Source organism: Anneissia japonica, unplaced genomic scaffold (assembly GCF_011630105.1).
Source record: "Anneissia japonica isolate Jap-2015-1 unplaced genomic scaffold, ASM1163010v1 scaffold673_len1821605_cov196, whole genome shotgun sequence".
Lineage (NCBI taxonomy): Eukaryota > Metazoa > Echinodermata > Crinoidea > Comatulida > Comatulidae > Anneissia > Anneissia japonica.
Window position 1 is genome coordinate 896,377 of NW_022717449.1, and position 13,516 is coordinate 909,892.

Sequence of the window (13,516 nt, forward strand, 5' to 3'; positions counted from 1 at the left end):
TGGATCTGTCTAACAGCAGGGCAAAATATCCCTGTAATTCTTCCCACTTTGTCAATGTAGGTATATATTCTTCTAGGACATGGTTGAAAACTAAATATAATAATCATCTGGTCCATAAATAAGTTTGAGAGAATGAAGCAAGCTCCGAACAAAGTGATAAAAGCTATCAAGATTTGTTTTGCATTGCTTTTCATAGATATTTGTGTCATTATCTTTTATAGCACAGATATACTCACAGGAGGGACATTTTAAAGTCAAAATGAACTTCACTAAAATGGAACTAACAATTAATTGAGTATATCAATAAAGTAAGTATATCAATAAATTCTAGAAGGAGAACATGTTAGACTTCCATCGCATTATCCACATTCAAACATTTAACATTATTATAGTAATGTATAGAAAGGCTACATAAGGGGAAAGTATGGGATAATTGGTGAGTGATCAATTTCAAGTATATCTTTAATATTTTTAAATATGTCCATTAATATTACAATCATTGTTAATTATTTATTATTATTATTATCACTATTGTTTTTTGTGCAAGTATATATGTTTTGAAGCAGTGAACATTTATTAAAATATTAACATTCATTCTTAGTAAATTAAGCAAATCAATACATTTAAATATTGTTAAACTGGCAGTCTGAGTTACAGACTCCTTCAAAGACTTGTACATTCCTATTTAATTAATGTTTGTTTTTCAAAAAATTATTAAAAAAATGAAGTCAGACACGTAATTATCTTGTGGTTCCACCATCGACCAAGGAAAAGTAACCTTTCATTATCCAGCATCTACGAGCTGGAATCAACTTCCTAGCAACATACTAACTAGGAATTACCAGAATTCAAATGAATATACATTTTTAATGATCACATGTAGGCACTGGCCTCTCCTCTATTTTGTAATGAATTCCTTTATGTACAATTTACATTTTCATTCTAAATTTATTCACTTTTGTACTTTTGCAATTGTATAATAAAAAACAGTGTCACTGCACTGAGAACAAAGGAACAATGAAGAGAAATGCTTCTCGAATAAATAAATAAATACTTCACTATTAATAATGATAAATCATTATTAATAGAGAAGTATATATTTATTAGAAATACTTCTCTATTAATTATGATTTACCAATAATAAAATTTCGAAAAAATGTAACAATTCCTACAAGATTTAGACGCTATCAAAAAAGGTTCACAAAAAATTTATGAGATTGCCTGACGAAGAGCCCGCTCGAAAGGCTACCAAAAAAGGGAAACAATGCACGAGGATGACCAGAGGTTACATGGCTTTAAACCATTCAAAATGTAAAGAAAAAAGTCATACAACAAAATAATTGTCTTAGTATAGAACACCTTATGTAAGGCAGTTCCATATGGCATGTCATCGTATAGTGGTTGCAGCAGTAAGGATCTGTGCTGTTTGCACAGAACTCCCATCAAGAAATCGTGGACGCCCCAATCAGGGAACAAGGCTATCATCTTTCCATGCCTATTCTTAAAATTTTCTCACCTCAGCCCTAGCCAGCGGTGGGGGCTAAGGGGAAGTTTAGTCTGTCTGGTACTTGAACTCCTCATCGGGAAATTCCTGGTGCCAACACAGACATAATGTAACACATAAATGTCGCAAGACAAATAGAGAATTATGTTGATGATGATCTATCTATGTAGCCTTATCAATTTCCCCCTTTATTCTGTCCTGTGTTTCCTTTGCCATGGGCGTCTGCCCTAACAACTACCTCTTATTATCTTTCCGCCTTCTTTTCTATCTATGCTCCTGGGGTTCAATTTCTAGTGTAAATAGTTAAATATTACAATAAATTAATATAAATAATAAGTTGATCATAATGCATACATTCGCATAAACAAGACAACATAAAAGTAAATCAGATAAAAAAATATTCTATCAATTAGTTATGTTTTATGTTTTAGAACAGTTTTATCTTAATTTTATACACACATATTCCCTTCAATAAATTAAATAATATTTTCATCTTTTTTTAAAGTACATTTGGAATGATAAATGAATGAAATTTAAATAATATAAACAATATGAAAGACAAAGTGATTCCAGAGAACAAAATAGATATCAGTAAGAAATATAAATAATTAATGTATGGATATTAACACCATTAAACACCTTCAACATTATAACAATGAAGATAATAATGAAGATAATAATAATAATACTAATCTGTCATTTTATATATAATAATACAATCTAACATTTGTACAGAATTTAAAATAAAGATTAATTTATTACAAAATATATTTTATTTGAAACTTTTGGGGATTGAAGAATTTGAATTATAGTAAAGTACTTGGACAAATTTGAAAAATATTTTATTTTATTCCACTAAAAATAAAATTTAGTGGGATTAGGCTTCCAAATGATTTTATGGGAAGGTACACATGGATTTTAACACTAAAAATTGTGAAAATCAATAAAATAATTGATAATACAACTGTTATGAATAGTAGTTGATTTGGGCACGAAAAAAAAAATAATCACATAAAAACCACTACCACCTTAATGATTTTTATTAGAATCAGGGCTCGCTTAAAAATATCATGAATATTTGGCTGGCTGCCAGTATTAAAACGGACAATCAAGGACGCTTGTCTCGAACAAAAGTGCTACTGTTAGAAACACAGCGTACAGCATAAACATAGAAGCGCCCAGCATCTTCGTCATACGCCACTTGCACGCGATGATCATGATCATAACAAACACAATCATGCCGAACAGAAGAAGGATCGAGCAGAACAGATTATCACTGTACACTTTAGCAGGTTCCCAATAAATTATGTAATACAGCATCCATGGAAATGGTAACCTAGGAGATAATAATCAATAACAAAACATTAAATGCTGAATTATATGTTTCCTTTTTAATTTGATTTAAATATGAATGAAAAAAAAACTGATATATTATTTTGGTTACATTTAAACAAAAATGTCTATAAGCAGATTAAATATAATTAATTGATATTTTACAATATTTTTGTTTTGTTCTCCTTCAAAGAAAAATGGATATAATAGAAAGAACAATTATGTACAACATGGTATTATTCTAGCACTTTAAAATGTGGCAAATTACTTTTGTATACACAAAACATAAATACATAATACAAAAATATCCAGAAAATTGTTGCAGATAAATAAATCTGAATGTTTACAAAAACACATAATTTAATGTCTCAAAATGTTTGAATTAAACAAAATAATATAAATAAATTTTAAAATGGAAATATTTTTAAAAATACAGCTAAAAATATAATGTAACATTTGAAAATAAACTACTAACAATATAAACAATAGAATGTTTAAATAAGTAAGTAAATAAATGTAAGATATATATATCTTTAAAATAATATAGAACAATAGATATAGTATTATTCTTACCCAATTGTTACATCAAAAATGTTACTACCAACAGAACTGGAGACAGCCATATCCCCCAGGCCTTTCCTTGCCACTATCACACTTGTAATCAGATCGGGAATACTGGTGCCAGCTGCAATGAATGTCAAACCCATGACCTACAAATTAAGATAAGGCCTAGAATTAAGAGACGTTCTACAAGTAAAAATGCCCTGAAATAATAATAAGTATCATTTTAAAATATTTATTATACAAATATTGACTGCTCACGAGGGAAATGGTGAAATCTACTGCCCTGAGGTGATGTAGAGACCGTAGCCCATTTTCCCGAGGGCCAAAGGGAAGATAGGCTATGGTCTCCACATCACCGAAGGGCTAAAGATTTCACTGTTCCCCGAATCTATAGCAGTCAATATTTGTTTTATATACCTCATACAACATAGATTCTACGAGACCTAAAAAAGTAATGAAAATAGTACACACCAAGTAGGCTTACTTCCTAGGCCTAGGCGATCAAAGGGCCAATCTCTCTTAGTGAGCATCGTAGACGTTACGTCACCTTTACCATTCGTGCATGTTATAAATTAGTTACCACCCGGTCTAGAGATTGCACATCGCGCAGCAGGGCAAAAAAGTGCTATCCCATAGGGTAATAGTACTGTCTATTGCCTGCTTCTTAATCAATCAGATGCCTAGAATCTATGTATGAAGTATATAATAATTCTTATATTACCGGTTTTTTGACTTTGTCCTCAAAAAATAGTTGCACTCCACCATATATCTCTATCCACACTATCAAATTTTATGTGACAATTTTGTGATGTGCCCATATATGGGCATGACCATGTCATATAACACCCAAATATGGGCATATCACATTTTTATGTGACATAAAATTTGATAGTGTGGATTGGGCTTTAAGTTCAGACAGAGAGGTCTTGTCCGATCCCTCTAAACCCCCCCCCCCCAGCATCTACGTTTGTAGACATACTTACAGGATCGGATATACCAAACGTTTGTCCCACTACAGTTGCCCACCAGACCATGAGGTACGAGAACACAGCAATAAACAGCAGAGCCACAATAAAGGTCACTATAAAGTATTTCTTCTTATCCTAAAAGACAAAAATAAAAGAAATTAAATTAATACTTGTTAATGAAAATAACTAAAAATTGTAATAATAATAAAAATTTTTATATATATTTGCTAACAAAAAATAATCAAGGTCATTTTTGGGGGATTTTTTTTTTTAAATAAAAAGAACTATTCATTCAAATACCACCCTCTCTTGACCTTCAAACAAGTTTGGAGGGTTGTCGATAAGAAAAGAAGATTTGATGAACACAAAGAAAGAAAATAAAATCAATGCTCAACAAAAGATTGCGTCAATATTTGTTTGTGCAAAAATAGCACTTAACGGATCAATATTCTATTCAGTATTCAAGTTATTACAAGCAAGGTGAAGGGCTTAGCAGACATTTATTAAAGTGCTCAGAAAAAACTAAAAGCTCTGTCCCGATTATAAAATTTTCTTTGATAAAAAAACTGTTGTATACTAATATATAGTCATGATGTGCCTATATATATTCATGATGTGATGTCATCATGACCATATTTAGGTGGTATGTGACATGATTTTGTAAAAAAAAATGTGATGGTCAGGGACTAGGCTTAAGAATGTTTATCAACATTTGTGTTGACATTATAGCTCCTCTTTTTAAAAATTAATTTTGGATGCTTTTATTTAAAAATATTTTTTTTATAATAATTCCTGATTATGATTAAAATACTGAATCCTAATGCGTGCATTTCAATACTTGGAGCATGTATGATACTTTCTTATTTAGAGATGTCATGAAGTTAAAAAATGAGAATTTTAATACCACATTTAAATTGTTTAATTTTTATATTTAAGTTATTGAACTTAAAATTAAAAATTTGAATGAGAGAAAAATTACCTCGTCAATTTTCAGACAATAAGATAATAACTTTCTGTATTCTCTTGCATTGATCTTTAAATTGGCTGGTAATCAAGTTAAGAATTTTCCTTGTACCGATAAATGTCGGTAAAAACTACTTTTTTTTTTATCTGTTTCTTTGATCCTTCTTAAATGAGGTATGCAAAAGACAAGTAGTACATTTTAAAATAAAGCAATGATGAATATAAATTCAGTCGCTACTTTGATATGCAAGAATAATGGGTTAAGATGATAGATTCGACTTTCTCTGCAATGTCCAGAACTCAGAAACAACATTAATGTCTAAAGCTCTGATTTATGTGGTAATAATAATAATAATAATAATGCCAAATATTAGCGCCAATTCTAGATGAATGACCAAAGGCACTGAATGTTATTACCTCTGGTCATTGGATAACATAAATTTGTGTCAATAATTTGCCCATAATATAGGCATTATGATGTCATATAACACACATGTATCGGCAGATCACATCTACTGTATTTGTTGACACACACAACTTGATACGTAGGTACTGAGAGAATCAATTACACTATTAATGAGTTTGGCTGGATCATAATTGTGCAAGGTAGATATATTACCGTTATTATTATTCATATGATTTATGATTCAACATATTTATTACCCACTAAGTTAAAAACAAAATAGTTTATAGGTTTCTCAACTATAAGAGATTTGTTACATGTATAAATCTGTGGCTGAGACTCAGCACCAGTGTTCTCATGATGCTGGTTTAGCCATCAACTTTATGGGAAAAAATAAAAATTGTGTATTGGTGCAAAAAAAAAAGAAAATACCAGGCTTTTTTTAATAGAATACAACATAATTCCAGTCTTGTCCTAAGCTGAGATTATATGTGGAGTCGTTATTTTCAAATTATTGAACCACCAAAATGACTATGCCTCGTGCTGTGCGCTCAGCCAGCTTTATGTGGGCAACTTTACTAGTAAAATTTTTCAACTGAAACACTGAGTACTATTTTGAAATCACTGGAGCTTAAGCTTAAGTAAGACAAATGATAATTAAATTGATTGTCTGACGTGTTCAAACAAGACCATAAGCCTATAAGATATAAATGATATTATATACCATGACTATCAATCATGTATTTAAAGAGTATGGATAACAACTATACAAATTGCATTATAACCAATCAGAAAATAAAATGCTCAGGATATCAAAATAAACATGTATAGAATGTAATTTCCAGCAGGCATATATAGTGAAAGTTGTTTATGTCTCCATGTACTTTTTGAATGTGGACTCAACACATTTTGTGCTAGAAACAGTAGTCTCACTCTAACATGAGCCGACATCTGAAAATGATTTCATTGTAATAATTTTGATTAATGACAAATTGATTATTCATTATTATTAGGATGTCTTCATCATTGTCAGCCGCGCAATTAAAATACAAATTAATGAAGGAGAAGAATTCAAGCGACGCTTCATTTCCAAAACAACTGCGTATCAAATCACTTGTGATGATCAATAAATATTAGAAACGTTCAATTGCACAGAGTGTTTGACAGACAGATCTTAAGCGCTATCCCCACTATAAAATTTTCTTTAACAAAAAGCGGTTGAATGCCCGTATATAGTCACAATGTGCCTATATATGGTCATGATGAGATCATCATCATATTTAGGCATTTAGATAAGTAAGCATAGTCATAGTATCCAAGCAGATTGATCATTCTCTGAGCCAAACACATCACCGTCGTTAAGGAACCCTGCCATATGTGTACATCTTTAGAGTTGTAATTGGTTGAAATCGGGAAATAATTTGCTGACTGACTAATCAAATTGAAGTTTATAAAACAAGCTTCAATTGATAGTAGACGTGCGAAAACCTTGGTCTTTGAAATTATGATTTTCATCTTTTCAACAAAAACAAAATAGAGGGCTCACTTTAACATTATGGTTTAGTTTCTTTACAACTGACAAAAAACACTTACTGGTCTTCGAACATCGGGTATTGTTAACCACATAGGAAATACAAGAGGTGCTAAGAGCACGTATGTTATCCGTCGTCTGGTTGAATCTGGCCAGCTGATATCTAATGGTTCCTCCTCTTCTTCAAGGTCCTAATATTGATGATATAAGAAGATATAAGAATATATATAGGATTATTAAAGAAAATATCCATATTCTAAAGATTTATTAAAGTTGCTAGTATTGAAGTTATATTGCTCACTTTTGAGTCCAAAGGTAATGAGGCCAACACCAGCTTTTGTATGAAAAATTATAATAATACAAATAATGAATGTTAAATTTAGCTAACAGATGATGATTAGTTAAACTCCTAATTTGAAGTACCATTATTTATTGATGTTTAAAATTTGAATTTAAATACTTCTTAATATCTTGCGATGCTACGTTTTTAGTACGGTACTTTATATCAATAAAGTTTTAAAAAATAATAACTTTGTTGTATATTTTTCCAAAAACCAAAAGGTCCACTGATTAATCTCAGATAAGATAGTACATACTCCAAGTATCGAAATGCAACACAACACGATGGCGTGCATTTCGATACTTGGAGTATGTATTATACTATCTTATTTGTTGTATATATGTTATATATTTTATCTTTGAATGCAAATGTAATAAGGGCCAATATTAGGTTCTGTATGAATAATTATATGAAAATAGTGAATGTTTATGAGTGCAATGTAACAGAACACCTTCAAGAGATGATGATTTAGTTAAGCTTCTAATTCGTCACTTACAAGTACCCATTAAATTTCCTGATGTTTAAAATTCTAATTTGAATTTTTTTCAATATCTCAATGCTACCGTTTCAGTGTATTTTATATCACTAAAATTAAATAAAATAATAACTTTGCAATGTATATTTTTAATTGAATTATTCATGACTCATCCCTTACAGGATGGAAGTGATGCTCTATCAACTAAGTCTCAATTAAGAAAACTGGTGGCTGAATCACAGGAAAAAATTGAGTTTAAGCAGGATTTGAGCCCAGACTCTAGGATTGGTAATCAAGCACCCAGTCGTGTATCTAGGGATGAGGCACATGCCCCAACCCCAAAAAAATACTAGCCCCCCCTCAGGTGCCCCCTGCATTGAAAATGTTAAAAGAGATCATGCTCATTTAGTTTAAAATCACTTTAAATCACGGTATTTTGTGAGCTACCGCCCCCTTACCTAATCATCAAGTCCCCAAGTTCACCTTCCCCTCCCCCATCAGCTAAAATTAAAAGCATGTTTTGTTTTTATAAAAGAATAATAAATAAAATAAATAATAAATACATCTTACACATTCCTGCTGTACTGTATCCAGTTGCTCCTCAACTCCTGTATTCAGGTTTCCGTTCATATAACCGTTATCAAAATTTGTTTCTGAAACACCAAGATTAACCTCGCCACTAATTTCAGCGTTCTGCAGTTGTGTGCTCGAATTCGCCGACGTGGAAATAGTCATCTGATCCCCGTTGGACATTTGTCCAGGTACCGTCTCTGCATTCACAAAACATGTCAAAGAGCCCTGGCTTGCATTGAAACTGGTTGAGTCCGTTGAGTTCAGTTGGCTTTTACCATTTGTTATCGGTTTCTTACGGGGCGGAGACTTGGCAATTGCACTCATGTTTTTTGCTTTCTGATCAATGGTGGCTAGAAGAGTGAAAATACAGAAATACATAAAATAAATGTTTGCCATTTATATATTATTTATTTATTGAACTCTATTTGAAGTGGTTAGCCATTTCAGCATGGTTGATATGATATAAATGAAAAAAACAGTATTTAATGCTGTCACCTAATTCTGCAGCCTTTGGTCTAGGCTGGTTATGTATGAGACTACCAACCTCTTTCCCTCTTCATTGCGTAGGTATATCCCTTCCTAGGAGAAAATATTTTAATTATGGGTAACACAATTTTTTGAGTGATGTCATAGTGATTATTATGTATGTATTACATTGTATGTTACTTTTTTTCAATTAAAATGTCAAGAAAATCTCTGATACAATAATGGTTTGGACTTTGAAATCATGCTATTATTCCAAATCCCGGCGAACAGTCATTTTAATGAGTACATTTGAAATAGAACTCTACTGTTCACTTAATACCGATATGTTATTACCAAAAGAATATTGATGATATTCACGTTTATAGCCTGGGGAAAAGGTGGGATAAAAGGGTAGTTATGCTTCTTTCCCCCCACCCCCAGTTTTTAAATATTTAAAAATCTCATTAACCATCAAACACCTGTTTTGCCTCTTAGAAAAATAAGTTGTACAATATATCAAAAAATTGATTTCTTCTAGAGCACGGCTTTTGAAAGATACAAGTTGAAATATTTTGAAATTAACAATAATATCTTCTGCTCCTTAAATTTCGGAAAAATTTCTAAAAGATCAAAAAAGAAAAACAAACCTGATCTATTAAAATACCTAAAATTTTGTATTTTACCTATTTCAAAAATTTAAAATAAATAATTTAATGATATGTCAGTGTTATATAGAGCAAACCTATCAATCCCTCTAGCTGATTTATGTTATATTACCCTAGTTACTGGAAAAAAATCTGATGGAACACATTCATAGGTATCTAGGATAAAATAGCATTTAAGCAGTGCATTGACATTAAACCTGCAAGAAACTGCACTTAAACTCTTTCATGAAAGAAGAAATCACAGATAAAGTGCATTGGGAGTAAGGAATCAGCAGTCCATGGGGAATCGCACCCCACACTGTCTTAGCTGATCCAACCAGTCTCAATTATTCAAGTCCACGGAATATGATCAAATGTTGCAAGTTAATGCCTATCCCGAAATTGGCAAGCGACACGCTATTAGTTGCGAATGAAATTATGAAAGGTATATATAGCTCCAATTATAGGTTTCAATCATAAACTTGAAATGCATCTCATTGATTCATTTGTTACAGTATGCCACTTACTGAGCACTTTAAAGAATTGTGTAATTATCCACCATAATTAAAGGGACACACTTCCAAGTTGATAAATCAGGGACATCATTCATCAAAACTATGGTTATTCAAATATAATCAATCTTGATTTCTCCATATTGCAATTGGCGGTGATGCGCTGAATGTCCTAATTTACATGTAGAAGCGCTACCTGCCAGTTGTTATTTATTTATTTAAGCTTTCTTTAACCAGGGGTATCCATTCAGTGACTAGCACTGCTTTTCAAGGAAGCCCTGGTACATACAGTGAATATATAAAAAAATAAATAAAAAAAAAATAATTTTTACAATCATGAAATTCAAAAGTAACTAAAAAGTAAATCAAAAACAACAAGATAGCCTGAAGCTGAAAAGAAAGCAGACAAATGAAAACTACCAAACCAAAATGAAAAAGGTACAGTCTTATTAAATACAGATAAAAGCCTCTTTTTTAAACATATTAATAGAAAGAGCATCAAAATTGTTACGAATGTTGTGAGAAAGATTGTTATGTGTTGTTTGCGTATTGTCTGACGTGCGATTGTCCCTTTAAGTAGTTTCACTGGCTCCATCACAAAGCATCTCTAAACAAAATAATGTTTGGTTTGCCATGACAACTAGACTTAATTCAAGGAGAAGATTGGTAACTAAACATCTAGGCTGGCTAAAAAGGAGTTCCTTAATCCATTGTGAATATTACATTTACGTAAAGTTACCACCAGTAAGAGGAAATTAGAATGGTAATAATTGAATCTATTGAGTTTTTTGAGGTAATGGATTATAATAAAATATTAAGGGATGAAATAAAATAAGATTACATACCAAGTTCAGAAAAAATTGAATAGATAAATCATTTTTTAAAGAACATAAAACAATTAAATTAAAAGAATGATAACATCTGAACATCTGAACTTAAGATTTGAAAATCTGAATGAAGAAATATGTTTCAACCTATTAACCTAGTATAAAAAGTATTCCACATATTTTTGTTATGTAATTCATAAATCATATTTTTATGGTTATGGCACCTCTAGATGGCCAACAATGGCACTCACAGACTTAAATATATTATATTTTTCTTTTTTCTACATCACTTTCACATATTTAAAGGGCACCTGGGCGGGCTCCCCCAACCCCCTGAATCCAACTATGCAAATCACTCAGAACTCAGGTTTATTTTCTCCGTCATTCAAGTTGTATGGAAACATGCTCTACTGACTTATTTATGGATGGACAATTTGTACGAATGTAGGATAAAGAAATCAATAAAAATGTTGCATTGTATGTTTCAATTCTCTTATTAATCAATGATTTCAGCTGCAATCTTTGTGTTACAACCCTCAGGATAATGCAGTAAATAATTAATCACGTAAAAGTCGTATGTTTAAAAGAGATTTTTTTTTGTGAACATGTTTTAACAGATTCTTTTGTACAGTAGATTGTAATTTTGTTTTCAGTTTAATAATAAGTGTGCTGAAAGCTAATAAAGTTCATGTAATTCATCGATCATATACCTTTAAACTGAATGAGACGATTAAGGATTGGTTAATTAGCAATCACTCATAAAATAGAATAATAAAAACTATAATAATATTACAATGTGAAGGTTTAAAGAGTTAAGGTGCTATTTCAACTGTTGATAGAGTAACCGAACAGTGATTAGAAGATCATATGTTTTTATCATATTTATAACATGATTAAGATCTTGAAACAAATTCATCTGGTTGTAATAGTAGTAGGTTGTAACGTTATTAAGATTATCATCTAATGGAGGGGTTTCTCCATTAATGTGATATTAATGGAAGACAACAACATAAAAGAAAAATAAAATTCACATCGCCTTTTTATTTGTATACTTTGTTTACCAACCAAATAAAATTATATTAAATCTTTGCCTGTAACTAAATACAAAATACAAGATTCTTTTATTGACATTTTGTAAACGAAATACAAGCCAAATTCGCCTTTCCGATGCAAAATTACTAAAGACGTTAGACTAGAGAAAAATACAATCAAAGGATATAAACAAAACAGAATATACAGTGCGATACAAATAGATACAAGTGTTTGACAGTCTATCTATTAAAATCAGCATTACACATGTGAATACAATCAGAATACAACACAAATTGATAGAAAGGGAGGAAACTGATAGAATATAAACAAACAAAAATTGATACATGAAAAAACTTCACAATGAATAGCAGAAGGAACTGACAACAGAACTAAAAAAGAAAAAAATAATCTTGCATACAAATTATCATGTTTAACAGGAAGAGGGAGAAAATGAAAGAATTCAAAAAAAAAAAATATTATTATTTAATAATATTATTATTGTAGACAAAACAGAAAAAAACAGAATTAACCAATCCTTAAACTGACAGAATTTGAAATGGCAACATAAAGATTGAAATCACATGTTAGAATGGGAATTGCTTTACATAGACAACATTATATTTTTATTCCATCATGGGAAATTAGATTTATAGTCAGATATTAGATAAAATAAATAGTCTACATGGACAATAATGAACTTGTATATATATATACAGATGACTTTTCTTCATTCATCAACATAATGAATGTTTAATGTGTCAGGCTATTTTATACAATATGCTGTGAATATGAAAGCAAAGATGGCGGAGGACATCAGTAATGTACATTAGCAGCCTGAACTGATGAGCATGATGATATAGATGACGATGATGACAACATTATTGATCATAATGATGATAATGATGATTATGATGATAATTTTGATGGTGATACAGTAACAACGATGATGATATTGATCAATCAATCATTCATATATAGCACCAATATCCATAGTGCGAGATAAATGCGATTCAGAAAAGGCGTGTTTTCAATCTTTTCTTGAAAACATGTACACTGGGGGATAATTTAATGTTCCCAGAAAGAGAGTTTCATAATTGAGGTGCAGCACTGGAAAATGATTGGCGACCATCTAGCACGTTAAGAAGGTGTTTATGCGAAGACCTCATGTTACAAGGAGTTTTGATGATAATACTAATGATGATATATGATGATATGATAACAATGATGGTGATGATAAGGCTGAACTTTTTTTTTACCTTGTTTAGTGTACTCACCACCTGCCAATGATGATTTTGAATAAAAATACAATTTTATTTTTGGCCAATTAGCCCACCCGCCACAACAAAAAATGGAAATTTCAGAAAAAAATAAGTGTTACTTTAT

At 31.0% G+C, this 13,516-nt stretch overlaps 1 protein-coding gene across 2 annotated transcripts in view; it reads right to left on the reverse strand.

Moving 5' to 3' along the window:
* The window catches only part of LOC117110288 (sodium/potassium/calcium exchanger 1-like), a 58,838-nt gene continuing 45,322 nt past the window's right edge, over positions 1-13,516 (reverse strand). For both annotated transcript variants that reach the window (XM_033252938.1, XM_033252940.1), the window contains exons 4-8: positions 8,651-9,003; positions 7,328-7,456; positions 4,384-4,503; positions 3,410-3,546; positions 1-2,840 (exon numbers count right to left, since the gene is read on the reverse strand). In XM_033252938.1, coding sequence (XP_033108829.1) covers positions 2,600-2,840; positions 3,410-3,546; positions 4,384-4,503; positions 7,328-7,456; positions 8,651-9,003 — 980 coding nt within the window. In that variant the 3' untranslated portion in view covers positions 1-2,599. The remainder of the gene's footprint in view (positions 2,841-3,409; positions 3,547-4,383; positions 4,504-7,327; positions 7,457-8,650; positions 9,004-13,516) is intronic.